Genomic DNA, 27,002 nt, shown 5'->3' on the forward strand with positions numbered 1-27,002 from the left:
AGGAAACAAGGCTCCTTAAAGAAATTGCTGATCTCAGGACTGGGACAAGGAAGTATGGATCTGAGACATCTTATTCCAGAAAGTAAAATACTGCTCAAATAATGATAGGGATTTGCCAAAAGGACACAGCAGCCAGCTTGGAGGGGCTCTCACTGTCCAAATCTGAGATGTACTATCAACATAAAGTATGGCTATGAATAAAAACCCACTGACTGAAATAAGAGTCCATAAGTCCAATGACCGAATAAATGGTGGTGAAGGGAAAGTTCTTTACGGTAGATTTTGCCAACTAATAAGTGTAGAAGGAACAGTGGAATTAGAGAGTCGCCACTGGGTAGTCACCATAACACCAGAAGGCACGAAAGATCAACGGACACTAAACTAGTGGTGGGAATCAGATGAGAGAACAGAATACTGATATGGAGTTCCCACTGTGATGCAACTTCATCAGCAGCATCTCCACAGCACCAGGATGCAGATTCTATCCCTGGCCCAGCACAGTGGGTTAAGGAGCTGACGTCACTGAGGCTGTGGTGTAGGTTGCAACTGCAGCTCAGATCTGACCCCTGGCCCACGAACTCCATATGCCACGGGGCGGCCAAACAAAACAAAACCAAACCGAACCCAGGATATTGATATAGTCTCAAAGTACCTCCACAAAAAAAGTACTTTGTGAATTGCAAGGGGAAAGCCCTAACGGCGCAGTGGAGAAACACAGCGTTCTCCTCCTTAACCAAAGGATCAAGGCTCATCTGTAAGAGGACAAAGTGGCACCACACGCCTCCTGCAAAGATATATTAAGAACACAACACAGAAAGAACCTCTGTGCTTATTTCTGCCCAAAATGTCTAACCTGAATTTATTTATTTATTTATTTTTGGTCTTTTTGCCTTTTCTAGGGCCACTCCCATGGCATATGGAGGTTCTGAGGCTAGGGGTCGAATCGGAGCTGTAGCCACCAGCCTACACCACAGCCACAGCAACGCCAGATCCAAGCTGCGTCTGTGACCTACACCCCAGCTCACGGCAACGCCGGATCCTTAACCCACTGAGCAAGGCCAGGGGTCGACCCCGCAACCTCATGGTTCCTAGTTGGATTCCTTAACCACTGCACCACGACAGGAACTCCTAACCTGAATTTAATAATGAGGAAATATCAGTCAAACCTCAATTGAAGGGCATTTTTCAAAACAACTGGCCAGTGCTCGTCAGAACTATGAGGATTATGGAAGACAAGCTGAGATGGGGGCGGGGGGGGGGCTGCCTGGCATTCCCACTGTGGCACAGTGGGTTAACGGTCTGGCATTGCCGCAGCTGTGGTGTAGGTCACAGCTGCTTCTTGGATTCAATCCCTAGCCCAGGAACTCCCATGTGCCTCAGCTGTGGCTGGGGGAAAAAAAAAAAAAAAAGACTCCTAGCCCGAGGGAAATCCAAGACACTTAATTCTAAGTGTAACACATAATCCTGGATTGAGTCCTGGGCCAGAAGAAAATATTTTTTTCCTTTTGTTAAAAGGGCTTTATCGGGACCACACGCAAAATATGAACAGGGGCTGTGTACTAGATGAGATAGTTTTTTTAAAGATGGGTTTGAAAACATTTTTTAAAATTATAGTTGATGTATAATGTTGTGGCAATTTCTGCTGTGCGGCAAAGCGACCCAGTCGCATATTTACACACACGCACACACTTCCTTTTTTTTTTTTTTCATTTTGAGGGCCACGCCTGCAGCATATGGAAGTTCCCAGATGAGGGGTTGAATCAGGGCTGCAGCTGCCAGACTACACCACAGCCCCAGCCACGCCAGATCTGAGCAGATCCGAGGTGCATCTGCAACCTATGCCACAGTTTGTGGCAATACCGGATCCTTAACCCACGGAGTGAGGCCAGGGATCAAACCTGCATCCTCATGGATCCTAGTTGGGTTCACAACCCACTGAGCCACAATGGGAACTATTTTCTTATATTATCTTCCTAGATGAGATAGTTTTATATCAGGGTTAATTTCCTGATTTTGATGTGTGCAAGGCGGTTATTTAGAATGTCCTTGTCTTTAGGAAATCCACACGGAGGCACATCAGAGTAATAGGGTATCATGTCTGTAACTTACTCTGAGATGGTTCAGAAAAAATATGTGTGCCACAGACACACACACACACACACACAAGAGAGTGGGAGGGATGAAACTAATGTGGTTCAATATTAACATGTGGGTAAACCGGGTGAGACATATATGCGAGTTCTTTGGGCTATTCTTGCAACGTTTCTGTGTAAATAAAGTGTAAAATAAAATAGTTTATGTATGTTCTAAGTACTGAAAAGAAAAACGAATGTTTATAACCCGAGTCATGTATGAAAGAAAGGCTTTTATTTTTTGCCTGCCTACCCCCGCCCCAACGCGTTCCAAAAACAACTGAGCGTCTTAGGAGTAAAAAAGTAGTAAGATAAAAGAAATCCCAAACAAGTAAGAAATATGTGTGGCCTTGGCAGGAACCTTCTACACTGTCAAGTTCTCCAAAATGCTCTTGGAAACGTGACAGATTATGTGCAGAGGTTTCTCTTTGTCTGGGGAAGGACCCCCAACTTCAAAACAGCTCCTAGGCCTTTCGTGTTCCAGGTCTCCTTTGCTTCAAAGCTGGACAGTACTTAGAGAATGCGAGACTGGGACACGGAGGCAGAAAATAATTGATGAGACTAAAAGAGAGAGGCTGAGAAAATGTCACCGAATTCTATGCACGTGTACACACTTTATTAAACTGGCATTCTAAGATATACACAAAGGTCGGCATTTCACAAAACTTCCTAGTATTCCAAAAGCAGTCATTGGGAAACACAGTGATTACATAAGTCAGTCCGGCAAAAAGAGCATCTCTTAAATTTTATCGTATCATCTCTTGTACTTGTTTCAAATCAGGCCTGAAATATGATATCGTATTAGAATAGGAAGAAACATTTTTACTTTATAACAATGATCACTTGTCAAATATTAAACTTTTATAAAAATAAAGGAGTACTGTCAACAAAACTCATCTGAAGGTTAGCGTCTCTATTTCTTTATTTATGCCAAAACGATCCCTGCATAAACTTAACTTTCTAGTCACTTTAAACAGTAACGATGAACCTTGGTTTAAACAGAAAAAAATGTCACCTCGCCTAGTTCTCGTACCATTGGAGCAATTTATTTTCCTGTCTCAATTCTACCCCGCCACTGAATTTCAAAAATAACTTTTAAAGTGATCACATTCCAAAGGTTATGTCTTAAGAGTCCTAAATTCAAGCCAAAAAGTGATGGCCCGAAGTGTCCCTTTAAGGAAAAGAAAAGAGATTGCAGGTGGATAAATATTTTATAAGAGAAAACCACCTCTCAGTATCATATCAGCAGAAACTTTCAACATGGTTCTTTCACAAACAATAAATACACTGAATACCATCAAAGTAATTTTTCTTTAAAATGGCATAGAGAGAACAATCTTCATGATATATACATTCATGTCAGGTTTCAAGGATTATGGGCTCTGCCCAGGTGAAAGCCAAGATGAGAAATAAAGCCATGAATGGCTGTGATGGCGGTTATCACGATTCGTAATAGACACCACAGCCGATGCTTACAAGAGAACTACTTACGGCAAGCTAAGTGCTGTGCTCTTGTAATTCAAGGAGAAGAGGTTTCCCTTCGAGCCCTGCAGTACTACCAGTGAGTACCCCCTAAGCCATCATCTTCCTTTAAAACGCAAGGACCTTTGACTTCAAAAGACACAGATGCAGTAGTTTTCGTTTTTTACATTCATTGGAAAATGGAATATTCTGGTCCTAGCAGGCAAATTTGCATATTAAATACAGACAATCCAAACACCATGTCTGAACATTAAAAGCCATCTACCACAAGGACATTTTTGCAAAGAGTTTTAAATAAGAAATAACACTGCAATAGGTTACACTCGGGTTTTGGTTTTGGTTTTGTTTTTTTACAAAAAGCTCAATCAGGATTTTCCTCTTTTAAATGTGAAGTAATTTATGATACCGCAGACGTCCTATCGGGTACACTGGTGACAGCTCAGACAGCTTCTTAAAAGCGGAATGCACAAGGACATTGACTCGCGCAGCTCCTAGGAGGCAGCGTGTGCAAGAACTGGACTTTGATTCCGGGGGCCGCACGAGAACCAAAAGGCAGTTGGCAGCACCACTCACCGCACGACAGAGCAAACGGCTCCAATGACAAAAAAAAAGTAATGAGAAAGAAAGCAGCAGTCGACACAGTCTGTGGCAATCGGACACAGAAAGCCCCCCTTCTACCCTACCTGACGGCGCAGGTCTTTACAGAGCGACACGGACCCCGAGGCCCCGTGACACCATCTGAGACAAGCTGTCAAGCGCCGCACACGCTTTTCTACACAGGGGTTTGGGTGTAAAGAACATTATTCATTCATTTGTAGATGCTCCACACATCTGGTCAAGGCAGGGATTTCTTCTCCTTGATAACACCACCTAGAAACATTAACAATATTTTATATATTCCTTACGGCAACCGGTGCGGGGAGAAAAACATCAACAACTGTGCTGGCTGAGTCCTAAGCAGCTGTGCTGGCTAACCCAGGCATCCTCTGAGCTCGTGTACATTCTGGGCACTAAAACCCATCCTCGGGTCACACACTCCCAACAGCAAAGAAGCGACATGGGCAGCAATGAAAGCAACGCCATGTTTTTTCCCCTCGGTGAGGAATGACAAGGAAGCAGCTCCAACAGGAAAGGGAAACGAAATAAGGTACTTTAAGCAGATGCAGAAAAAGAAAAATGTAATATGATCAAAAGCAGTTGGACGAATATGGCGAGTTAGAGATCGGAAACGATGCGGAAAGAGAGAAGAGCCCCAAAAAAATCTCTCAAGCAAGAGAATTTCTGATCAACTCGAGCTGTCACATCTGCTGGGGAAAAGAACCATTAACAAAACGACACATGAATGCTTTCCTTAAACGTATAGATCCTAAAATAGGTGCTCTTTGAGGCACTGAGGGGGGAAAAAAAAAAAATATATATATATATATATATATATATATACACACACACATATATACACTCAAAGCAATAGAAACTGAGTATTTGAGATTTAGTCATGAGTTCAAAATGAGATCGGCAAAAGGAGACATAAGGTTCCTACTACTCGTAAAAATCAACACTTTGGAGAAGACAGGTGCCAAAAAAGAACGGCACAGAAATGGTTTCGATCAGTAACACTTTAATCCTCATTATGGATCAAAGTTCCCTGGGCTCCTCACTGAGTGTTTTGTGCAGGAAACAGCAGTTAGGACACTGAGTCAGAAATGGGTAAGTCACTTGGGTGAGAGATCATCCATCAAGATGAACGGAGCGCGTGAATTGGAACATGCTACTGGAGCCTCTGCGGTTGCGCTGCCTTTAACCAGCGAGTCTGAGGATAAGCCACTGCCGCTACTACTGCCATCCAAAATATCTGAACTGAAGACAAACAAAAAGAATTATAAGCAGATGCATCTATCAGGGTAAAGGCAAACATAACATGCAACGACATGGTTTCAGGAACTCACGGGTCAGCACAGCATTTGTAAATAATAAAGAGCATAAAAGCCACAGCAAAACCAGATTAATGTACTATAGCCAGATACATGCGGCAAGGACAAAGTCACGGAAACCCCAAGTCAAACCCTCAAGGTTCTGTGTCACCTGGGTGCGCTCCTGGAAGCACCAGAAGGTCCAACAGTGAGTGTCCCTCGTGACGGGTCGTGGTTTTCGGGAGCGAGTTCCCCTACCTTCAGCGCAAGACATTCTCACCCTTGTATTTCGCTTCTTACCTTCCCACCAGCCTTAGAGTACGAGGCCTGGTTACCCGCCGGGGGACCCAGGACCGTCTGAAGTAGTCTAGCAAGTACACTGCTCCATGGTCCCTCCATTGCAGAACACTCTCTCAGCCGCTCTAGATTTTATCACTTCCCCTCTCCCAAAAAGCCTTCAATTCAAGCACACATCTTTTCTTTTTTCTTTTTCTGATTCCTCCATTATTTGCCTTTTAAATTCGTCTCCGTGTAGGAATTTCTTACATTATCTCCTTTCCTATTGCTTTCAAAAACTCAAAGGTCGGTCCATCCTATTTCTGAAAGGCTCCTTTCTTTGACCCCTCCAGTCACCATCCGGTCAAGTGTCTAAAAGGCTCCATATCCACAGACCCAATACTCTCCCAGTCTGTCTGGCTCTTTAATCCTGACAACTGGCTTCAGCTCTTATCCTTCCACTAAAGCTCCTGATCTGGGCAGCAATTGCTTCTAGAACCCAGCCTGGGGATACCTGACCCATGCAGCCCAGGCTCCCAGGGCTCCCACCAATGCAGCTGGCCTGCCTCATGAGTCACTCACAGCTGACAGCCTTAACGATCTGACTGCAGGCTGCCCTCCTGGCTGTGATTTGATCAATCCAACATGTAAGCTCTATGCTCTCTATCTGGCCCAAACTCACTCATTCACTCACTCATGTACTCCAGTATCTACTGAGTACCTGCACATGCAGGGTGTATGCTAGATATCAGAAATACAATGGTCTGTAAGACAGACGTGACCCCTGCCCTCATCTCATTTACAGTAGCGTACAGGAGACCTTGTCACGACCATGCTGATACATACATCATTTCAATCTGTGATCAAAGTGGTAAAGATACAAGGGGCTCTGAGAGTCTATGTTACATGGGTGACCTGACGTAATTTGGAGGAATCGGGAGGAACGGGGCTCCGCAGAGGTGAGGTCTGAGCAGTCATCTGAAAGATGAGTAGGCATTAACCGGGTAAGGTTGGGGAGGAAGTGAGGGTTATTTCCAGAAGCCCAAAGCAGGCTAGTATGGCTATAGCACAGAGAGCAAGGGCAACACGATCAGAGAAAGCTGGAGAGCGAGTCAGGCAGTTTTAGGATCTACGCACACATGCTTTTTTTTTTTTTTTTTTGAAAAGGAAACAAAGCATAGAATTGGTGGAGGAATTAAGAATCCGCAAATATGGGCTCCAGTGTAAGTTGATCACTAGCTCCTTTGCAAAAGCCCATTCTGGTCTAAACCACTCTGAGACTAAATGTTATGTCTTTGCTATTATCGTTTTGATGAATTTCCAAGGTGATATATTTCTGTTGTTAAGCAACCTTCGATACATTTGGAAGATTCTGGGTTCTATACACCCTTAATGAAATTAACTTCCCCACCCCAGCTTCTCTACGCTTTTATTTTCCTTCAAAACATCATTTCTTTCTATTGCCTGTGGATTGCTTTTAGGTGGAAACAGAATACAAATAGGCTTTGGAAAAGTAAAAATAAAAATGGAAACAGTATATTCCACAGTACTCCTACTCTATGCTTACTGCTGTCAAATGAGTCATTAATAATACCACTTTTAAGGACAAAGTTCGGAAAATTTAGCTGGCTCTGGTATTTTTCCACCAAATGGCAAAAAGGGTCTAAAATATGAATTATTCAAAGTACCAAAAGCAAGTCGCACAGATAATCTAAGACATTGGAAAATCAAAAGACCTCTGTATTTACCTTTGGAACACATGTGACTTTTCCTCCTGCAGCATTTTGCCCAGACTAATATTAAAATGAATTTACTTTCCTCCAGCACATATTGGCTAAGAAGCCGAAGGACACGGTCTCCGCTACTTGGCAGGAAGAACCAGGCTTAGATTAAAATCTGGCCACCGAGCAGATAATCCAAATATAAATACTTTCTTATTCCAACCAGAGTTCTGGCGAGCCCTGGGTTAAAGACCCTATTTGCAATAAGACCTGCTTGCTGAGGGGAATCCTGTATTCCTTCACAAACAGAGAACATGACTCACGCCCTGAAATCTGTCTTCTAACACTGCGGATTACTTTAAAGAAACAAGCAAGTGGGGAAGTTACTACGGGGGAAAAAGTCTGACCATTTCGCTTCATATATTTTTTCAAGAATATATATTTTTCTGGAGTTTCCATTGTGGCGCAGCAGAAACAAATCTGACTAGGAACCATGAGGTTGCGGGTTCGATCCCTGGCCTCTCTCAGTGGATTAAGGATCTGGCGTTGCCGTGAGCTGTGGTGTAGGTCGCAGATGCAGCTCAGATCCTGCGTGGCTGTGGCTGTGCTATAGGCCAGCAGCTATAGCTCCGATTCGATCCCTAGCCTGGGAACCTCCATATGCTGCAGATGCGGCCCAAAAACAAAAGCAACAACAGCAAAAAATAATACATAGGTAATTTTGTTCATTAACAGAAAAATATAGTGTATTTACATTTAGTCTCTGGTGCAATTTAAATTCAGAGCCTGCTAAACCCTGAACCAGGTATTTTCTCCAAACTGAAATCTAGTCTCCGTTCTAATTAATCTGGCACGACAGCACATGGTCATGGAAGCAGTGACGACAGCTCTCAAACCACCCACTGTTAATACAGCAAGACCTCTGTGGTTCCTTTAATCCCTAGAGACACTGCTGTACGATAGTGATTTTCACAGTGTCTTCTACGAAACATTCTACCAGGGCTTCTAAAAGCAACGAAGCATGGTTCGATTTGTTTGTCTCTCTTTTTTCTTTTCTAGTTCAAACTCCGATGGCGGTGCCAATGAACCTTGCACTAACGGTCCAAAGCCAGACAATGGCAGGAAAGCAAAGGACCTAAACAACAAATCGGACACCGGAGTACATGAAACAAAAGTACGCTAATTCATTCTTGCCACTGACTATACATATTGAGGCAATAGGGACTACCAAAAATATCTGCGGCTGTTAAAGTCATGCTCTTTATCTAAACAAAAACAAAAACAAAAACCAAAACCTGAAGGTGAAAGGATAAGGGAATCATTAAAACTTTCAATGATAAAGTACCAACAAAATTAGGTTGTCTATCACAGATTTTGAAAATAAACTTATGGTTACCAAAGGGGACAGGTGGGGTGGAGTTCCCATTGTGGTGCAGTGGAAACGAATCCAACTAGGAACCATGAGGTTGCAGGTTCAATCCCTAGTCTCGACCCGTGGGTTAAGGATCCGGCATTGCCGTGAGCTGTGGTGTGGGTCGAAGACGTGGCTCGGATTTGGTATTGCCGTGGCTGAGGCACTGGCTGGCAGCTGTAGCTCAGATTCGACCCCTAGCCTGGGAACCTCCATATGCCATGGGTGTGGCCCTAAAAAGCACAAAAACAAAAACCAAAAAACCCCAAAACAACAACAACAACAAAAAGGGGACAGGTGGGGGGCGTGGGAGGGAGGGACTGGGGGTTTGGGACTGGCATAGGCACCCTGAGGTCTATGGAATTAGTGCCCAGTGGGGACAGCTGTATAATACGAGGAACTCTGCCCAGTATTCTGTGATCATCTCTGTGGGAAAAGAACCTGAGAGAATGGATATGTGTGCATATGGAACTGAATCACTGTTGCACAGCAGAAATCATCATAATATTGTAAATCAACTATACTTCAATAAAACTTTAAAAAATGAACAAAAATACCTTGTCCAGTGTGACTCGTGCTGTCACCCATCTGGTCGAGCCACTCTGTGCCTTGTCCAGTCCGTAAACTGGGCTCTATCTGATTAATGGCAGGCAGGTAAATGTGCTAGGAATTAGCCACAACCCTGCCAACCCCCGCACAGATTTCGGTATAAGGTCCGACTACAGGGCATCCCCGCCGGCCCTTGGAATGGGTTAAACTGGTCCATAGGATATGCTCTCCAGTCTCCACTATCTTACCTTACAAAGACCCAGCACCAGCTTGCTGCCCAACCTCTAAGTTTTTAAGAGCATGTGTTGAAACACGATCGTTCCCACTGTCACTTACAGGGATGTAAGGTACAACATGATAAAGACAACAGCACCGTACATGCTAAAAAAACAAAGCTGCCGAGAGTCAAATCCTAAGAGCTCTTATCACAGGAACAACATTCTTTTTCTTTTTTGTTTTTTCTAAGGCCACACCTGCAGTATAGGGAGGTTCCCAGGCTAGGGGTCGAATCGGAGCTGTAGCTGCTGGCCTACGCCAGAGCCACAGCAACATGGGATCCGAGCCGCGTCTGCAACCTACACCACAGCTCATGGCAACGCCGGATCCTTAACCCACGGAGCAAGGCCAGGGATCGAACCCTCAACCTCATGGTTCCTAGTCGGGTTCATTAACCACTGCGCCACAACGGGAACTCCCAAAATTCTTTTTCTATTTCTTTAATGTTAGACCTATATGGGATGATGGATGTTGACTCAACTTACTGTGGTCATCGTTTCATACTATAAATCAACCCATGATGCTCACCTTAAACTCATACAGTGCTGTGTGTCAGTTATATCTCCATAAAACTGGAAGAAAAAAGTTGAATTAAAAATATTACTCTTGGAGTTCCCATTGTGGCTCAGCGGTAACAAACCCAACTAGTAACCCTGAGGATGCGGGTTGTGTCCCTGGCCTCGCTCAGTGGGTTAAGGATCCTGCATTGCTGTGGCTATGGTGTAGGCTGGCGGCTGTAGCTCTGATTCGACCCCTAGCCTGGGCCTCTCCATATGCTACGGGTGCGGCCCTAAAAAGAAAAAAAATAATTAAAAGTCAATCAATAAATATATTACTCTTGGAGACACACAGGTTTTGAAGGCATGAGCCCACTGTGTCCCCTTTTGCCTGGCAAAGCAATATAGCTAGTTACTCCTTCAAAAAAATATTAGTCTTTATCACCAAGAAAGTATCAGCACAGAAGTCTAAGCTGCTCACACGAACATCTTCAAAGTGTGTGTAAACGCTTCTACCATTAACTAAGCCATCGTTAAGCCTTATTCTTCGTACGTGTCACAGACGCATGAAAAAATTGTCTTGCCATGTCACATGACATTAAAAATAACGTTAAAACCACTGAATCTAATGAAAAACATGAAAATAAACACCATAAAGGTTAAATCAGCAGTCACAGTAACGCTAAGGCACTGGGCAAGCAATTTCATGGAAGACTTTCTCCTTTTCTGTCAGAGAAATAGACCGTCGCTTACTACACAGTTAGCAGCCCTGAAAACGCCTGTATTTCAACAGCACGCCACAGGCAGTCCTATTTCAAAAAGAATGAGGAGCAAAACAAGACTTCCCAACCTTGGAGCGAATCCCCCTTGCAAAGGTGTACTTTCAAGCTATGGTCAAACTGGATGTTCATAAGGACTAAAGGCAGAATGACGTCATTCCCGCCTTGGGGTTAACAACGTCCCCCAGCCTTGGTTGGCAGAGACTGCCGAGTGCTTAGTCAAAAATCTGTTTGCAAAAAGCAGGCTTACTACTCCTTTGGACAGCAGTTGGAACACCAGACACAAACTCCAAATGGGTCCCGATGCAAACTTCACGTTTAATTTATACTTCGAAGATGTGAGATTTTAAAGATCACCATCTAATAGGTAAACTTCCAAGTTTTAAAACCCATCTTTTCTTTGTGGAACAAACCTGCTCCACTCCATGTTATTTAAAAATTAAGTAATGACTTAAACGATGAGCTAATACCTACTAATGATCTGATACCTGTTCTCTCCCCCAAATGTATATAAACTGTCTCCTTAGTTATCAAGTAGATTGGTATCCTTGGCAATAGAACACAGCTAGCTCCTCTCTCTGTCCCCTTTTCTAAGAATATGGCTGTCTGATCAATGAAACTGCTTTAAAGAGATAGGAAAAAAGTTTCTGCAAAAGCAAATCCAATTTTTACAAATCATGAACAACTCATATTTAAATTCTCTTAATTGCAGACATAAATGTCAGCAATATCAACCTGCAAGGTGTGCTAAAAATCTTAGTGCAATTTTATGCTTTAATAGCCTCAGAAGTCCAAATGCTACAAACTTCCTAAAAACGTCACTTGAGGAGTTCCCGTCGTGGCGCAGTGGTTAAGGAATCCGACTAGGAACCATAAGGTTGCAGGTTCCATCCCTGGCCTTGCTCAGTGGGTTAAGGATCCGGCGTTGCCATGAGCTGTGGTGTGGGTTGCAGACACAGCTCGGATCCTGTGTTGCTGTGGCTCTGGCGTAGGCCGACGTCTCCAGCTCCAATAAGATCCTGAGCCTGGGAACCTCCATGTGCCTCGGGTGCGGCCCTAAAAAGCAATAAATAAATAAATAAATAAATAAAATGAATCAAACATCACTTGAAAGTTTAATCAACTAAGTATCTTGGACGGCTAGTTTTGTGAACTTTGAGGAATAAAGTTAGTTCACACTGCCTGTCTTCTCCTTTTCAGAAACACTTTTATTGGAGTGTAGTTGACTCACAATGTTGTGTTGGTCTCAGGTGTACAGCAAAGTGAATCCGTTCTGTTTTAACCTATTACTGGAGCCACGCGTTGGCTGGTTAGCACACTCTTGAGTGGCCATGAATAACACGCGTCTCTCCAGTGGGAGGCGCCGGGTTTGGTGTTTACAGATCAAAAGCACCCTTCATCCCCAATGCTGACGTTCCCGGGGCTCCCCCAGGCCTATAGAGGATGAGAGGGGTGGCAACAGAACCAGAAGCCTCCTAACAGCCACCACCACGGACTGCTTAGCTTGTGCTGCTCAGAGGCATGATGTCTGCACAAGGAGAGGGCCTCTGGTGACCAGCATACGTTCTCTTTCCTTTCTTACTCATTTGCGTGACCCTGTTTCATGACATCGAGCACAGTCAGCCTACAACCACGTTTAAAAAAAAATAAAAACAATCCCCTCACCCGGCATGGTTTAGGCTTGGCAAATGCTTTCCTATCTTTTAACGTGAACTGGGTTACTCGGTTAGTAACTGGGTAAACCGATCTATTTATAATGCCATGTGCCTATATTAAAACACACTTTACCATAAAAGCGATACGCAGTTTCCATGAAGTATTGAGTTTCACCCAGTAGTCCTCTCGACAAGCTTTAGACGTTTTCTCTTTGCAATCATGTACATACCTGGAAAGGCACTCTGTACCAAAATTAGCACCGGGCTACCAAGGACAGACAGGGATGAGAGAGAAGAGGGAGTGTGGGGCTGAAAATAGCTAGAACAACCTAAAAGGCATCTGTTCCAAGGTTAGAACAGTACTGATCAACGAGTCTAATGAGCTCGAATAGTCTGTGACCTCTTGGGCAAACAGAAGTAGAGGTTATCTTGGACAAAACAATGAATAATTGATTTGGAAAGATGGAATTGTCAGTCTGTATAACTTATAAGTGGCTTTCATGATTCTTCCACTTAGAGGGCACCATCTTTTTATTTTAAAGTGAATGCCCTCTGGGGCTCTAAGAAAAAAAAAATCCTTAGCCATAAAACTCAGGGAACAAAACACTTCTGAAAGGTACTACGCAATGGCACCTAGAACACGGGTGCTCAGTGAGCTGATGAAAACATACTACAGGATTTCAAAATATCACCTGGCCACTGCTATTATCCTTCCCCCTTCCTTCCATTATGTATGTCTGCATTCAAGTACTCAACTTCATTTTTCTTTCTTTTTTTTTTCTCTTTAGGGCCACACGCTTGCAGCATACAAAGTTCCCAGGCTAGGGGTCCAATCGGGGCTGCAGCTGCCCGTCTACACCACAGCCACAGCAACGCAGGATCCGAGCCACGTCTGCAACCTACACCACAGCTCATGGCAATGCTGGATCCTTAACCCACTGAGAGAAGCCAGGGATTGAACCCGCATCCTCACGCATGGGTCCTTCATCTGCTGAGTCACGACAGGAATTCCCAAGTACTCAACTTCAGGTAAGGGAAAGAAGGGACCTTTCGAAGAAAAACGCCGAAGGGCTTGAAGGTAGACGTCTACACTTGGATGAGTAAGACTCAAAACAATTTACGTGAACAGACCATAGGAACCTGATGTGTTACCATGAAAACGAAACCTGTTACCGGCATTGTGACCGAATACGCCAAAATTTTCAAAAACATTTTATAACAAACAGACAATGCTCTTTAGAAAATGCCATGCTGAAGAGAAGGCTCGTGGTCTCTGCAAAGTCAAAAGGATAAAACACGAGATGCAGGCAGAGCAGCTAAATCAATGCATGTGGCCCAGGGCGACCCAGAAGCTCTTGCAGCCATCCAGCTGTTGCCATGCTCCCACGCCATTACCACCCCTCGAGAGAGGCTGACCTAACGGGAGCTGGGCATGAAGGTGCAGGTGCCAAAGAGAGACACGCACTTCCCAAGGAGGTACCGGGGACTTCCAAACCACCTGGTTTCTCACACTGTCTACAGCTCCACGGAGATTTCACCTCTCGGGAGCATGGATAAAAAGTCGAATATATTTGAAATGATCCCCAAACACTTTCGATGTGGTCCTTTTAAAATACATCCTACCCTAATATCCTTTTGGAGGTTTATTCCAGGTTTTTTACCATGAACTGAGATCAGACAATTGGGTAGCCTCTGGAGACAGCATACTGGTGGTGCCTTGGAAGAGCCTCTTGGGCTGGCTCTCGGTCTCCATCTCACCTAAAACAGAAAAGATGATGCTGCCATAAAGCAATTTTACAGATCCAGACTTGCTGCCAAAATGGGGCGATCTTTGTTTAACCAAAGATTAGAACACTTCGAGGTGTCACTTGAACGCTATATTCCCATCTGCTTTAATGTAGAAGAAATATACTTCCATAACCTCAACCCCCAAGTCACCAGCCCTTAAAAACACCTTCTCACTTATTATATGGAGCAAGCTACCTATATAGTCGTGTCCCTTAACAGAAGAGCAGGACCCTGACTGCGTTAGGCAAAATGAATCAAGGCTAAGCACAGTAGAAATGGAGTATCTCCCAAGAGCCGAAGCTCGCAATAAATAATAATTTATGTTAGATGATTAGTAAAGACTATTCATTTTATATGTTTCACTATCAGAACATTTCCCGAGTAGAAGTCAAATGGATTCAAAAGTATGCAGTTTGGGAGTTCCTGCCATGGCTCAGTGGAAACAATCTGACTAGCATCCATGAGGTCACAGGTTCGATCCCTGGCCTTGCTCAGTGGGTTAAGGATCCAGCATTGCCATGAGCTGTGGTGTAGGTCGCAGACACAGCTCGGATCTGGCATGGCTGTGCCTGTGGCGTAGGCCAGCAGCTGCAGCTCTGATTCAACCCCTAGCCTGGGGACTTCCGTATGCCACAGGTGTGGCCCTAAAAAGACAAAAAAAATAAAAAAAAATAATAAAAGAAGTATGCAGTCTGATGAAGAGCATACCAGTCAAAGGCTGCTTTAGGCTGCTTAGTGAAAAACTGATGGACTGGCTACTTCAATCCTATAGATGTTCTCAGAACTGGGACCAGGAAAACTTTGCATCAGGACTACAAAGACCAACAAACTCTAAATTGGACCGAAAAAGCTCCCTTCCAAGTAAGCTATGATTGAAAACACACCCACATCTTGATTTTAAAGCTGTTTATCCGAATTTTATGTATTTATCTATTTATTGGCTGCACCCACGTCGTATGGAAGTTCCCAGGGCTGGGGATCAAACCCGTGCCACAGAAGGGACCAAAAGCAGCTGCAGTGACAATGCTGGACCCTTAACCTGCTGCACCACAAGGGAACACCTATCTGAGCTTTAAAACTGAACGCTGAAGACAATTTAATCGATGGTCCTATCTATACTCCAGTGGGAAACGAGCAACCATGAACTTAGACCTGTCCGGGATTCTCATGATGTAAAAAGATCAAAGAAGAACACAAGGCAACATTCATTTTTTTCCATATTATTAATTCATTCATATTATCTTTCCTCTGGAGCTATCCCGAAAATTACTGAAATTCAAGAAAGGTTAATTTTCATTTGCTTTTTTCCATGCTTTAATATGCAGCTTTTGGAAGCCGCTGCCTGACTTTCAACACCTCATTAGCAAAAGACTTTAGCCCTTTCTCGCAAAGAATCCCTCCATCTGCTGGTATATTTTGGAATAGCTTTGAACCCGAACAACCATACTAATTTCCACCAATTTCCTATGACATGTTTAAAACGAATAATAATAACAATACCAGCTTTAATTCCCAAGTTTTACTTTCACATAAGAGCTCCTGAGAAGTGTCTTCGGACTGTAAATAATGCCTAGCAGGATTGAGAAAAAAGACTATTGGTTTATAAAATAAAATTTATTCACTAATTACAAATGTCACCATGTCAGCATCTATTTCCCAGAGCACACCATCTTTACGTTTTCTGACATATAGCACTTTTCAAATGTGGAACATTTTCTCCAAAGCCACAAGTATCCATTTTACGTAACTTTAGAAGAGTAGGTTTGTTTACTGGCCCTGGAGGTGATTCACACAAAACAAGACACTGATTGAATTGCTTTTTCAAAAACATTAAAACTCTCACTTAAAATGACATCCAGCCCTTGCAATCATGCAATTACATCCCCAGGAATAAAGACTAAACCTGGGTTAAATTTCTTTGCCTTTTTTTTTTTTTTAAACACACCCCATCGGGTGTGCTCTATAAGCATCTAAAACTAGCACTGAGTGAGACTGTTTTTGTTTAGGGCTTTGTGGTTTATGTAGAACAAGGTAATCAGGAGAGTGCCCCACTCTATCAAACCCCCATAGAGACTCTAATATGAGGCAAGTCTCCCTCCGTCAAGGCGTCACTTGGTGGCGGCTCACATATGAGTATACAGCATGTTTATGGACTTATTTGCTGTGACATGAGCAGAAATTTCCGCAATGCATCAACTTGCATCTCTTTTATATTCAGATCACTGAGAGGCAAAATTTCTGGAATATATATTGATAATATGAATATATGAATAAGATTCAGTTACACAGTGTAAAATAAAACAGACAGTATCAAATAACGAATTCACAGAAGTTACCATCAGTAACGCATACCTTGGAAAGAATATTTCACTGTTTCTTTAGGAAAAAAGGAGTCATGCCTTGAACTAATTGCAGACAAATTCTAATCTGTAATTCCAGCTTGACTAGGTTTAGCAGCAGAAGGGGGACGCATACCTTTTCTTTTAAGAGGACCAAGAACACTGGGCCTAATGCACTTGACTGGACTCTGACTTCTCCTGCTTTAAAGAATAAACAAACAGGATGGCATTAAGCGCGTTTAGCAAATTCATACAACTGACAGCCATGCAGGGAGAAAGGCACAACGTCTGTGTTGTAGGTCAAGTAACCGAAACGCTACTACATGATCTGACCTGGCATATGGCAATCTGGAATAACATGGCATTTTAAGCTATTTTTTAAAATTGTTTTATAAGACAAGATATCCACAACAGTTAAAAAAAGATAAACCTTACTAACAAGTTACTTGGGATTTTGACTGGTCTACAATCTTAAAAATGTTTTTCCAGGAGTTCCCATTGTGGCACAGTGGAAACGAATCCAACTAGTATCCATGAGCATGCGGGTTCTCTGCTCAGTGCGTCAGGGATCCAGCGTTGCCGTGAGCTGGGGTGTAGGTCGCAGGCTCAGCTCAGATCCTGTGTTGCTGTGGCTGTGGGGTAGGCCGGCGGCTGCAGCTCCGATTCGACCCCTAGCCTGGGCCCTGCCATAGGCCACGGGTATGGCCCTAAAAATTAAAAAAAAACATATTTTTCCTTATCCCCACAAAGGATATATTTACATGAGTATAAACTGGTGCTAAGTCTCAAGAAAATAAACATGGTAAAATGTTAACGGCAAAATGTAGGTGGTAGGTATGCGGATATTCACTGTGAAATTCTTTGAGTTTTGCTCTGTGAAAATTGCCATCATAAAATGCTGCGAGAAAAGCTCACCCGAGAGACAAATCTAATGAACGGTCTTTCAACCACATTGAAAAAGTAGGTTTACTTTACCTGGAAAAGCGTCTTGGACTAGAAACAGGACTTGGGGGTAGCCCACTGCTGCTCACAAACATTTGTAAGGATGGTGAAAAACACTGCTAGGAAAAAATTATATTTAAGTCGTGCCAGTGCTCCAGCTTTCAGAAGGTTCTTCTCAAAATGACAAAAACAATAACCTTAGAATTGCTTAGCTGTTCATGATAGACTGATGGATAGGTATTTTTTCAAATAACTACCACAGATTTTTATTCATTTTCCTTCCAATCATTGAATTCATCCAAAATGAGGTGACTGGAACAAGGATACGTACAGCACAGGGAAATCAACTTAATACTCTCTAATAACCGATCTGAGAAAAGACTCTGAAAAGGAATGGCTCCATGTCTATGTGTAACTGATCCACTTTGCTGTGCACCTGAAACTAACACAACATTGCAAATCAACTATACTCCAATAAAATGCAAATTTTTTTTTAAATGAGGTGATGTGTGTGTGTGTATTTGAGAGAGTAACTAGCTCAGGGTGTGAAAGAGAGTTAATATCTTGTCACTAAACTCACCTTTCCAAGCCCTCTGGTGGGTGATGGTGCAGGAGAAACAGGAGTGAAGTCAATCCTTTTCGGAGAATACAATTTCTCCGGCTTGTCGAAGTCACTATCACTCTGTAAACATACAGCGGTATTTTCTCATAATTCACAACGCAACACATCCCAGCTCTTCTTTACTACACAAACACACGTGCACTTTAAAAGTAGAAATGTACAGACTCTAAAAAGTCGCAAACTCATAGTCTGGTGGAAGAGCCGAGATCAAACACTGGATTCACAAGTTGAAAAGAGAAGGGCCAGGAGAGGTGTAGGATGAAAATGAATGATGGCAGAATGAACACCACAAGGGGGCCTAGAAAATCAAAAACAAGCGGACACGGGAAAACTTTACCAGGCTCAAACTTTCATCCCATGATTGGCTTATCTGCATGGCGCTCTGCATTTCTCTAGAACAGACAAAACGAACGGCCATCAGTGCGCGCACGTAAGACATAGCTTAGGCTACGCCCTGGGCCTGTGAAGGACTAACCTTTCATGCGCCGTTTCTCGGTTCATCATATCCATGCCTTCCTCCTGCAAAGGCAAACATATGCTGAAAACATACCATTTCTCCCCGCGGGTCTCTATTTCAAGAAGAACAAGAAGGGCTTTTCGACTTCATCTGCATCATCACAGGAGAACAGGACCAACGTTCTAAGACTGTCACCCGGGCCACATCTGTATTTTATCTGCACGCTCAGAAGAACTTTAATCTGTCCACCACTAACCAGAGGGGCAGCCTGATTCATTTTTAATATTGAAATCTGCAAAGTGAGACTAAAACCGCAATGTAAAATGCAGACAATGAGAGATCTGAGCCAGGAAGTAAGATTTACCCTTTTGATTTGATGCAGTCTGCTGCTAGGAATACGATTAGGTGAGGATGACAGCAACTGGAAAGAAAAAGTAAACATTTACCATTTTCGGACGCACAAATCAGCAGTCTGCTGTCAGTGCCGGGGGTACCACCTCTTCCTAGGTAATTTTTCATTTTCTTCTTAGAAATCTAGCTCTTTAAATCACTGAACATTAATGCACTAGAGAGGCAGAACATTCAGGCTTTATTTAGCAAGGGTACCAGGTGTCCAACCTCGGAGCACCATCTGTCGCTAGACAGGCACTGACTTTTACATTTTTCCCAAATGAATGCAGAGCTGTGCACATTTATGTAAAGGGAGATCCCGGGTCTTGGAAAGAGCCATTACCCCACTTATGCAAAATAAGGAACTCTGTGTGAAGAGAAAGCGAAACCACTGATTCTATCCATTGTTATTACCAATACACCAACGGAGGAAGACAAGCAAAGGAGCCCAATATGACATTTTGTCTATGATTAATGTTTATCGGAAACACTCCAAAAGTGCAATAAGGAGATTTTACTTGCACGATCTAAGTCAAGGCTAAAGTTTGAGCACTAACGCTATCATCACAAACCTTACTAGTTAAAAAAACAAATCAATGTAGAAGGCACGGTGCATTTTTAAGATAACTGTTGCTTCCCCTTGAATCTTTTTTTTTTTTTTTTCCTTTTAGGGCTATACGTGTGGCATATGGAAGCTCCCAAGCTAGGGATCGAATCAGAGCCGCAGCCGCCGGCCTACACTACACAGCAATGCCAGATCAGAGCCGCATCAACGACCTCCACGACAGCTCACGGCAACACCAGGTCCTTAACCCCCTGAGTGGGGCCAGGGATCAAATTTGCATCCCTCATGGATCCTAGTGGGGCTCGTTACTGCTGAGCCACGAGGAGAAATCCCTGAGATCATTTTGTGACGATACTAAAATGAAATGATTTGGGGGCCAAATTATGTTCCTTCAAAATCATCATAATCTGACCACAGAATGCAAAGTACAATTCACACCAACATCTTACGGGGTTCTAAGAGCCATACGTAGATAACTACTATTTATTCCAGGATGAAATGAAAATGAATTTGTAATATAAAGCCAAATATGACAATTACCCTGCCACAAGAGGCCCTATCCTGTTAAAACCCGAGTAGTAGAAAATGGTAATTAACTGCTCGAAGTTTCACAGGCAAAAGCTAGTTCCGGTGAAATTTTGTTAAGTTATCCACTGAAGCAAGATTTTACCTCAAAAGAGATCCATTCACTCCTCACCCCTTTCTTTTACTTTTTGCCTCTGCTAGGCTTTGAAAAGAGAAAAACTTTACCAATAAAATCCTTTTAAAAAATTGTTTTTCCATTATGAAAGTTAATACATATTTGCTAGTAAACACTTAACAAGTCATTGGAAAAAATGCTAAGGCCGAATAAATAAGGCAGGAGCGGCTCCAGGAGGATCATGCGGCAGAGAGCATGAATGTGCCCATCAGGGAACCCAAACACCCCCCAAAGGCAGCGAAATAACCAGAAAAGCCAAAGGAAGGACAGCCAGAAGCTGACTGTGGAGAAAGGCACACGTTTAGATGGGACATCGTCATCCCACGCAGCTTGTCAACTTGGGACAGAGGACAGCAGGGCCGTGTCTGGTACCAGCAACGAGGACGACGGATGGGCTGAGCAAGAAGCAAGAAGCTGAGATCCCCAAGGAGGCGCCGGTCAGTGGCGGGAAGTAAAGCAAAGAGCTGGAGAGACGAGGGAAGAGGCCACGGGCCGGGGGCAGGGGCTTTTGCAGGATGGTTTGCAGTGAGATTATAAACTGGCTGGAAAGCTTGTTTTCCAGATATGAGATGTGAGAGCCGGGCGAAGCAGCTGGGAGGAAAAGAGCCAGCAAGGCAGAGAGCAAGGACACAGGACAGACAGGAGACAGCAGAGCGAGCAAAGCCACCAGGCAGCCCGCGGCTTCCAAGCCTTGAGCAGCAAGCACCACGTGTGGAGGGACAGGCCCTTTTGGGAGAAGCAGCTGAGGGCTGTGGAAGGGGTGTCAGCCTTCTCTGTAAAGTGAGGGGGGTCATCTGCTGGCAGTGAAAGGTGCCGAGAAACAGGAAGCCTCCAGCTTGGGAAGGGATTCTGAACATCGCTTTGCAGAACAGCATGGGACCCCCGCATGGGACCCCCAGCGCCTTGCGGCCAACGCATCTACAAAGAATGTGTCTGCCTTCCCTTCCAACCGGCAACTCCTCTCAGTTCCCTCCCTGGGCCCAAGGCAACGCTCTTCCCCCGGTCACCACGAAATAAGAGGGCAGTCGCCCTGGGTCCTCCTTTTCCGGCCTTTCTATCTCATCAGTTGTCAAATCGGGAAGCGTCCCCTGCGTGGCTCTTTCACCAGCCCCCCTCCCCCACTCCTTTCCAGCAGCAACACCTTACTTTTTGCATGTTAAGACCTAGGCTGAGTGTATGGAGATTTGTAGAGTGAGTACACGGTGATACAAGGCATGTGGTGTAGTCGACATTATGACAAAGGCAGCGGAAGGTATCCCAGACCAGAAAGGAGGAGGGCACGGGGTGAGGACAGCAAAGGGATCAACAAAGCGCAGTGGATCCACACGGCCCCTTCAGCAAACACGTGCGTTTTCGGGCCGCCAGAGGGAAGGGTCTCAGAGATGAGCCCTGCCAGAGCCGATGACAATCTTCACAGCTGCGAAAAGAGCCAACGGAAGTGCAGAGGGGAGAAATCATTTTCCCTTCTTTGCTACGCCGCGGCTATCAGCACCACAGCCGTCTAAGCCGGAGAAACGGTTTTGACACATACAGCCAAAAACCCAGTAGTTGTATTTTCTGGCATCCTCAGGGAAGAAGGCGAGGTAAACCAAGCCTCCAGATGGCTACCAGTTCCCTCTTCAGGTGTGTGGAGCCACCTCAGCTGGAAATCCTTCCTGAAAGTGTGACATCCCCCACGCCCACTTTCGTAAAGAGATTTTGTCCAACAGAATGGCCCTGCCACTGACTAATTGTGTGATTCCCAGCAAGTCACTGCGATCGCCCGAGTCTGAGCTGCTGCCTCTTTTAATTGGGAAAAACATGTTTTGCCCTGCCTACTTCACAGAGGTTGCCATGAGACCTAAATGTGTGGAAGTGCTCTCCAACATGTAAGATACCATACAAGTGTAGGCACCCCTATAACGTAGGGAAAGGTGAATGACCCAGGTATCCGCACGAACGTCAGTTATCTTCCAGTTCAATGCCAATGACACCCTCAGGGTCGATTAACAGGCTCTTAGCCCTGATACTAAGGCACAGACTCACTGTTTTTTAAAAAAGCCTCTGTCTGCTTTCCTGTTTGCCCCCTTCCTCCCTTGCTAGCAGCAGCTGATACACCTTTAACCCAAATGTACCTCGTCTGATTTGCTGCTTCTCACACACTACTGGGTTGGAAGCTTATTATAATTGTGCATAAATTTTAGATGATTCAGAGGTCAGAGAGCCTCTCCTATAAATAAACTGATGAACCTTTGGGCGCAGACTATGGAAATCTGGTTCAGCCATTTAGCCGTCTATTTGCTTACATCTCAGATACCTTCCAGGGGGCTGCAGCGACAGGCTAAGTGGGCTCCGCATGTGAAGAACGTCTCTAGAAAAACCTGACCATAATTTCTCCCAACACGACCCACTAAAAAGGTGATCCCCGGTGGCTCTGGCTATAGAGCCAGTCACCGTCAGCCCCTCTCCTGAGAATACAAATACAGGCATTTTAAAGGACACTTGGCTTTGCATAGATAGCGCTGGCCAACACAAATAAACCCTCTCTGCTGCCATTTCCATGATTTTTGCATCCTAGACAAATGAAGACCACTGTCGTCAGCTATCATTAGAAATTAATCCAGGCTTCCCTCACAAGCGTGATGCAGGCAGTGACCAAAAACAATGCACAATGTTTTACATACACCAAGTCCCAAGGCCAAGAAAAAAAAAAAATGTAGAACCAGATTTCCTTTTTGCACCAAAGGCTGAAAATGGCCACGGCAGAAGCAGCAAACAAGACAGGTGAAATCATTTTTCTCCTCTCGGACACAAGTGGGCAGGGCACCTCATCGCAAGAAAGAATGACATTTGAAAGTGATGCCCCCGGGCCTGACCACTAAGGATACTTACTCCTTTACTTACCAAGCCGGGCCGGCTCATGATGGTTGTGCTATTCCTCCGGGTTCTAAATGTGTAAGGTTGAAAAACCTGCGAGAGGTCACTGAAAAGTCAAAAACAAAATGATTAATGTCTACGCAGCCCAGCTATCCGCTGACTGCACGCATGCCAGTTCGCTGGCTCACGGCGAAATCCTGCAGGGCTCCTCGCCGTCCTCCTCGGAGCTTCCCCCGTGCTGTGCTGCGGGTTGCAGGGTGACCGAGATACTGATCTCCCCCGGCTTGGGGGACAGCTAGGAGAGGTATGGGGCGGAGCTCCAGGCTGGTCGCCTCCAGCTGCCTCTGGTCAGAACTCACACCCCCAAACCGGTTACCACCAGACACCAGCGACCTCATCTGTTTAGCTCAGAGGGACCTGCCCGCAAACTCCAGTATGAGCCCCAGCAGCCCAGCTCCCACGAGCGCCCTAAACCTGTGTTTGAGTCTGGAACCCTGTGGTTCCACTCCACCCATGTCCCTGGAGTTTTGCTCTCTGGTGTCCCTTGGGCCTCAAAATGCCCTCCCTCCCGCCACCAACTGTCAAGACCCTTCCTCTCCTTCAACACCCGTCTCGAAATGCCATCGCGGGCACACAGGCTCTCTTCATCCCCCAGACCCAGTGCCATCCTGCCCTTCTCTCCTCTGCACCCAAAGAGCACAGTCGGAAATCAGCGGCTCCCTGAGACACCGACTTCACCTTTTATTAAAGCCAAGCGTTCATGTGGTTTTAAGCCCTTGGTGGAGGTGTTCTGGTCGTTCCTGCGGTCCCTAGCAGAGGGCCATGCCCAGGACAAGAGGTCAAGATGGATTTTCACGACTGAACTGGATTGGGCTTCAAGGGACCATGGAGATTACCTAATCCAGCCCCCTGAAATTTTAAATGAGAAAACAGACTCCGAAAGGTGGAGTGACTCATTCCTAATCACAGCTAGTTAGGGAGAAAATTGAGACCAGGCCTGGTCACCTCACTCTGTCACATCATGCTACCTTTCAGGTAATTACTTAAATCATGATTCAAAGACCCATCATGCCATTCCTACAACAGTCTAAATGCAGGTCAACAGGCTCGCCACAGTCCGCAGCAACTGCTCGATTACGAGCTTCAAAAAGACAAGCAAAAAACACCAGCTTATTCCTATAGCATCAAAAATAAATGTAGAGATGAGGACAGCCTTAGGAAAGCAGAGTCAACTCCACCATTCCTAATAAGAGGAAAAAAAGTAAATCTGTTTTTTTCTCCAAAATAAGGATATTATAATCAGTTTCATAGACAAGGATTACCTCTTTCTTTGCCTTCACTGTGCTTGATTAATGTTTTTGGCTAATTCAGCCCCCATCCTCCTCTTTTGGAGTCATTCCATTTCTACAGGGTCTCACAAATTGGCTCTCGACCTAAGAGGGATTGTCTACCTAACAAAAGTGAAATGTAATAGGCTCAAGAGGGCTGCCAACCAAACCTTCGCTATCACAAGAGTCCACCTTAAAAGAGACCCTCTGGTGACTTATTCGCATGAAAACACAAGACCCTACCACTAAAATTCAGGGGTCAACTCTGTTGATTGTTTTCAAAAACCTGTGCATTCACTGATCTAAGCTACATGTCACCCTTATGTTTTATTCACTCGAATGCATTTCAGACAGTTTTCGGATCTGAAAACATGACAAATCCGAATCACTTAATGGGACGTGAACACGCCATTTAATTACAAGTTATTAGATAAACTGCGATTTATTGAGGGAAACCTCAGTTAATGCCAGGGTTCCTAAACTAAGGTTAGAAATAGCAGCTCTTAGAAGCAGGTATCAAGTTGCAATCCTACTTCCAGGGGCTTCAGTCTGACATTCAGTGGTGTAAATCAGGCAGGGCAAGCAACCTGTTAGAAGAGCCAGAAGCTTCTCGTAGTTCCTTTTAGAGTGGGCCAACAGAGCCTCAGGTAGAGAGGGCCCCCATTTCCCCCACACTGCCCAGTCTGGGTCAAACTTTCACTCCACCTTGGGACCCAAGTCACCGTCAAGCAAACAAGTCCCAATCCCCTCGGGCTGGAGAACCCAAATGAGCTGCAACTCTCACTTGAAGGAAAGAAGACTGTTCGCAGGCGGGTCGAGGAGCCCCTGAACCTGGCACTCCATCCTCCCCAACCCTGCTCACCTGAGCCCATGGATCAGGGGAGCGCTGTTGGATCTCCTCAGGGTGCCCCCATCAGATGTGTCAGGCTCAAAGTCCAGCTCCATTTTTTCCTGAGCCATGTCGGAGACTCGCAGGCAGGCACAGCGGGCAGTGCTCAGCTCCTGGTGCTTGGCTATGGACTCCCCAGACTCTCGCTGCGGGACTGAGCTGCTGGGGACGGGCAGCTGGGGGCGGGGGCTAAGGGGCGGAGGCTTGAGGGGCGGGGGCGGGGCGGAGAAAAGCAGGAGAGGAGGAGGGAAGGAGGATGAGGATGAGGAAGGGAGGAGGAAAGGGAGGGAGGGGAGGAGGATGCAGAGGTGGTGGTGGAGGGAAGAGGAAGCAGGAAAAGGGATCGAAGCGGGAGGTAAAATGGCAAGAGGGGGGAGGAAAGATGGAAAAGCAAGAGGACAAAGAGGAGGACAGAGGGGGAAAGGAAGAAGTTAGGGGGAAAGGAGGAGGGCAGGGTGGAGGGAAAGAGGAGCACGGGGGTGGGAAAGAAGGACGGAGGTATGGGGAAGAGGAAGGAGGGAGCAGAGAAGGAGGGGGAGGAAACTAGGCAGCAGCGGAACTCATGCTCTCTTTCGCCGACGACCTCAAGCGGGGCCGGGCTACAGACACCCTGGCTGCCCGGGCAGCACTAGCACCAAAGAGCTGACAGTCGGGCAGGGCCCGGCCGGGCGGCCTCGGCAGCTCCAGCTCCCCATGCTCGGGGACGCGGTCCAGTCCCCCATGCTTTGGGACCTGGCCCCAGAGGTTCCTCAGCCCTGTGATCGGTGCTTCTCCCCTCCTGCCCCCCCTCCCTGCCAGGAGGACAGGTGGGGGGTTTGGCCGGCCGCCGCCGCGATGCCTCCTTTTCCTTTCTTGGGTTCTAATGGCCCGGGGAAAGCCCTCGGGGCCGAGACCAAAATCTACAACCTGCAGCCTCTTACGCCTCCCACGCTTCAGGAGCTGGAACCTCCGCGGGGCCAGGTCTTCCGCGTCCGGGCACCCATCGGTCCTGCGCACGCGCCCGGTGGCCGCGCCAATGGGCCCGCGGGCACGGAGCATGCGTGGGAGCCCCGCCCAGCAAACCTCCTCCAAAGGGGTGGAGCGTTTCCAGGGAGCCCGGCGCCTTTCTCGCCTGCATTGGACCAGGGATCCTGCCGCCCAATTTTGAAAAGAACCAATCGTTTGGAGATACTGGAGCATCATCTTTCAGGAAGAGTTTGGGCCAGTATTCAAAGGAAAAAGAAACACGTGGTTTCCACGTTTTTTTCACTCCAATTCGTACGTTCTGACTTTTGCGATTCCCCCGCTCACCTTTCTCAAATCCCAGGACTTTGTTGCTTTCTGTCTGGAAAAGCAGATTTCTTTTTCAGATCATCCTTTTGGATGCACTAGACCAAAGGGGAGTTAAAAAAAAAAAAAAGCAATGGTGTAAAAATAAAGAGAATCAAATGAGAGTTCA

The 27,002-nt window shown here is 45.4% G+C and overlaps 1 protein-coding gene across 50 annotated transcripts; it reads right to left on the reverse strand.

Moving 5' to 3' along the window:
• Positions 1–2,726: 2,726 nt before the first annotated feature.
• On the reverse strand, positions 2,727–26,554 carry PABIR2 (PABIR family member 2). 50 transcript variants are annotated; one of them, XR_014834687.1, is made up of 12 exons: positions 25,538–26,554; positions 23,375–23,453; positions 19,201–19,257; positions 18,855–18,898; positions 18,717–18,771; positions 18,338–18,439; positions 17,791–17,873; positions 16,952–17,013; positions 14,350–14,446; positions 10,286–10,329; positions 4,298–4,484; positions 2,727–4,206 (listed from the first exon to the last, which is right to left on the reverse strand). XR_014834687.1 is itself a non-coding variant. In XM_085006670.1 (11 exons), exons 1-10 carry the CDS (start codon positions 25,633–25,635, stop codon positions 10,314–10,316), a joined length of 693 nt encoding a protein of 230 aa, XP_084862796.1. In that variant the 5' UTR covers positions 25,636–26,554; the 3' UTR covers positions 2,727–4,484; positions 10,286–10,313. The 50 variants fall into 50 exon arrangements, 40 of the variants coding, with proteins under 40 accessions (XP_084862796.1, XP_084862792.1, XP_084862794.1 ...); XR_014834686.1 differs by having other exon boundaries at positions 16,952–17,016; XR_014834685.1 differs by having other exon boundaries at positions 16,952–17,016; positions 17,791–17,876.
• Between the last annotated feature and the right edge of the window lie 448 nt (positions 26,555–27,002).

This window comes from Sus scrofa, chromosome X, assembly GCF_054392235.1.
Source record: "Sus scrofa isolate SSC_HxYL_T2T_F1_AM1 chromosome X, Sscrofa_HxYL_maternal_Yorkshire_Landrace_v2.0, whole genome shotgun sequence".
Taxonomy (NCBI): Eukaryota; Metazoa; Chordata; class Mammalia; order Artiodactyla; family Suidae; genus Sus; species Sus scrofa.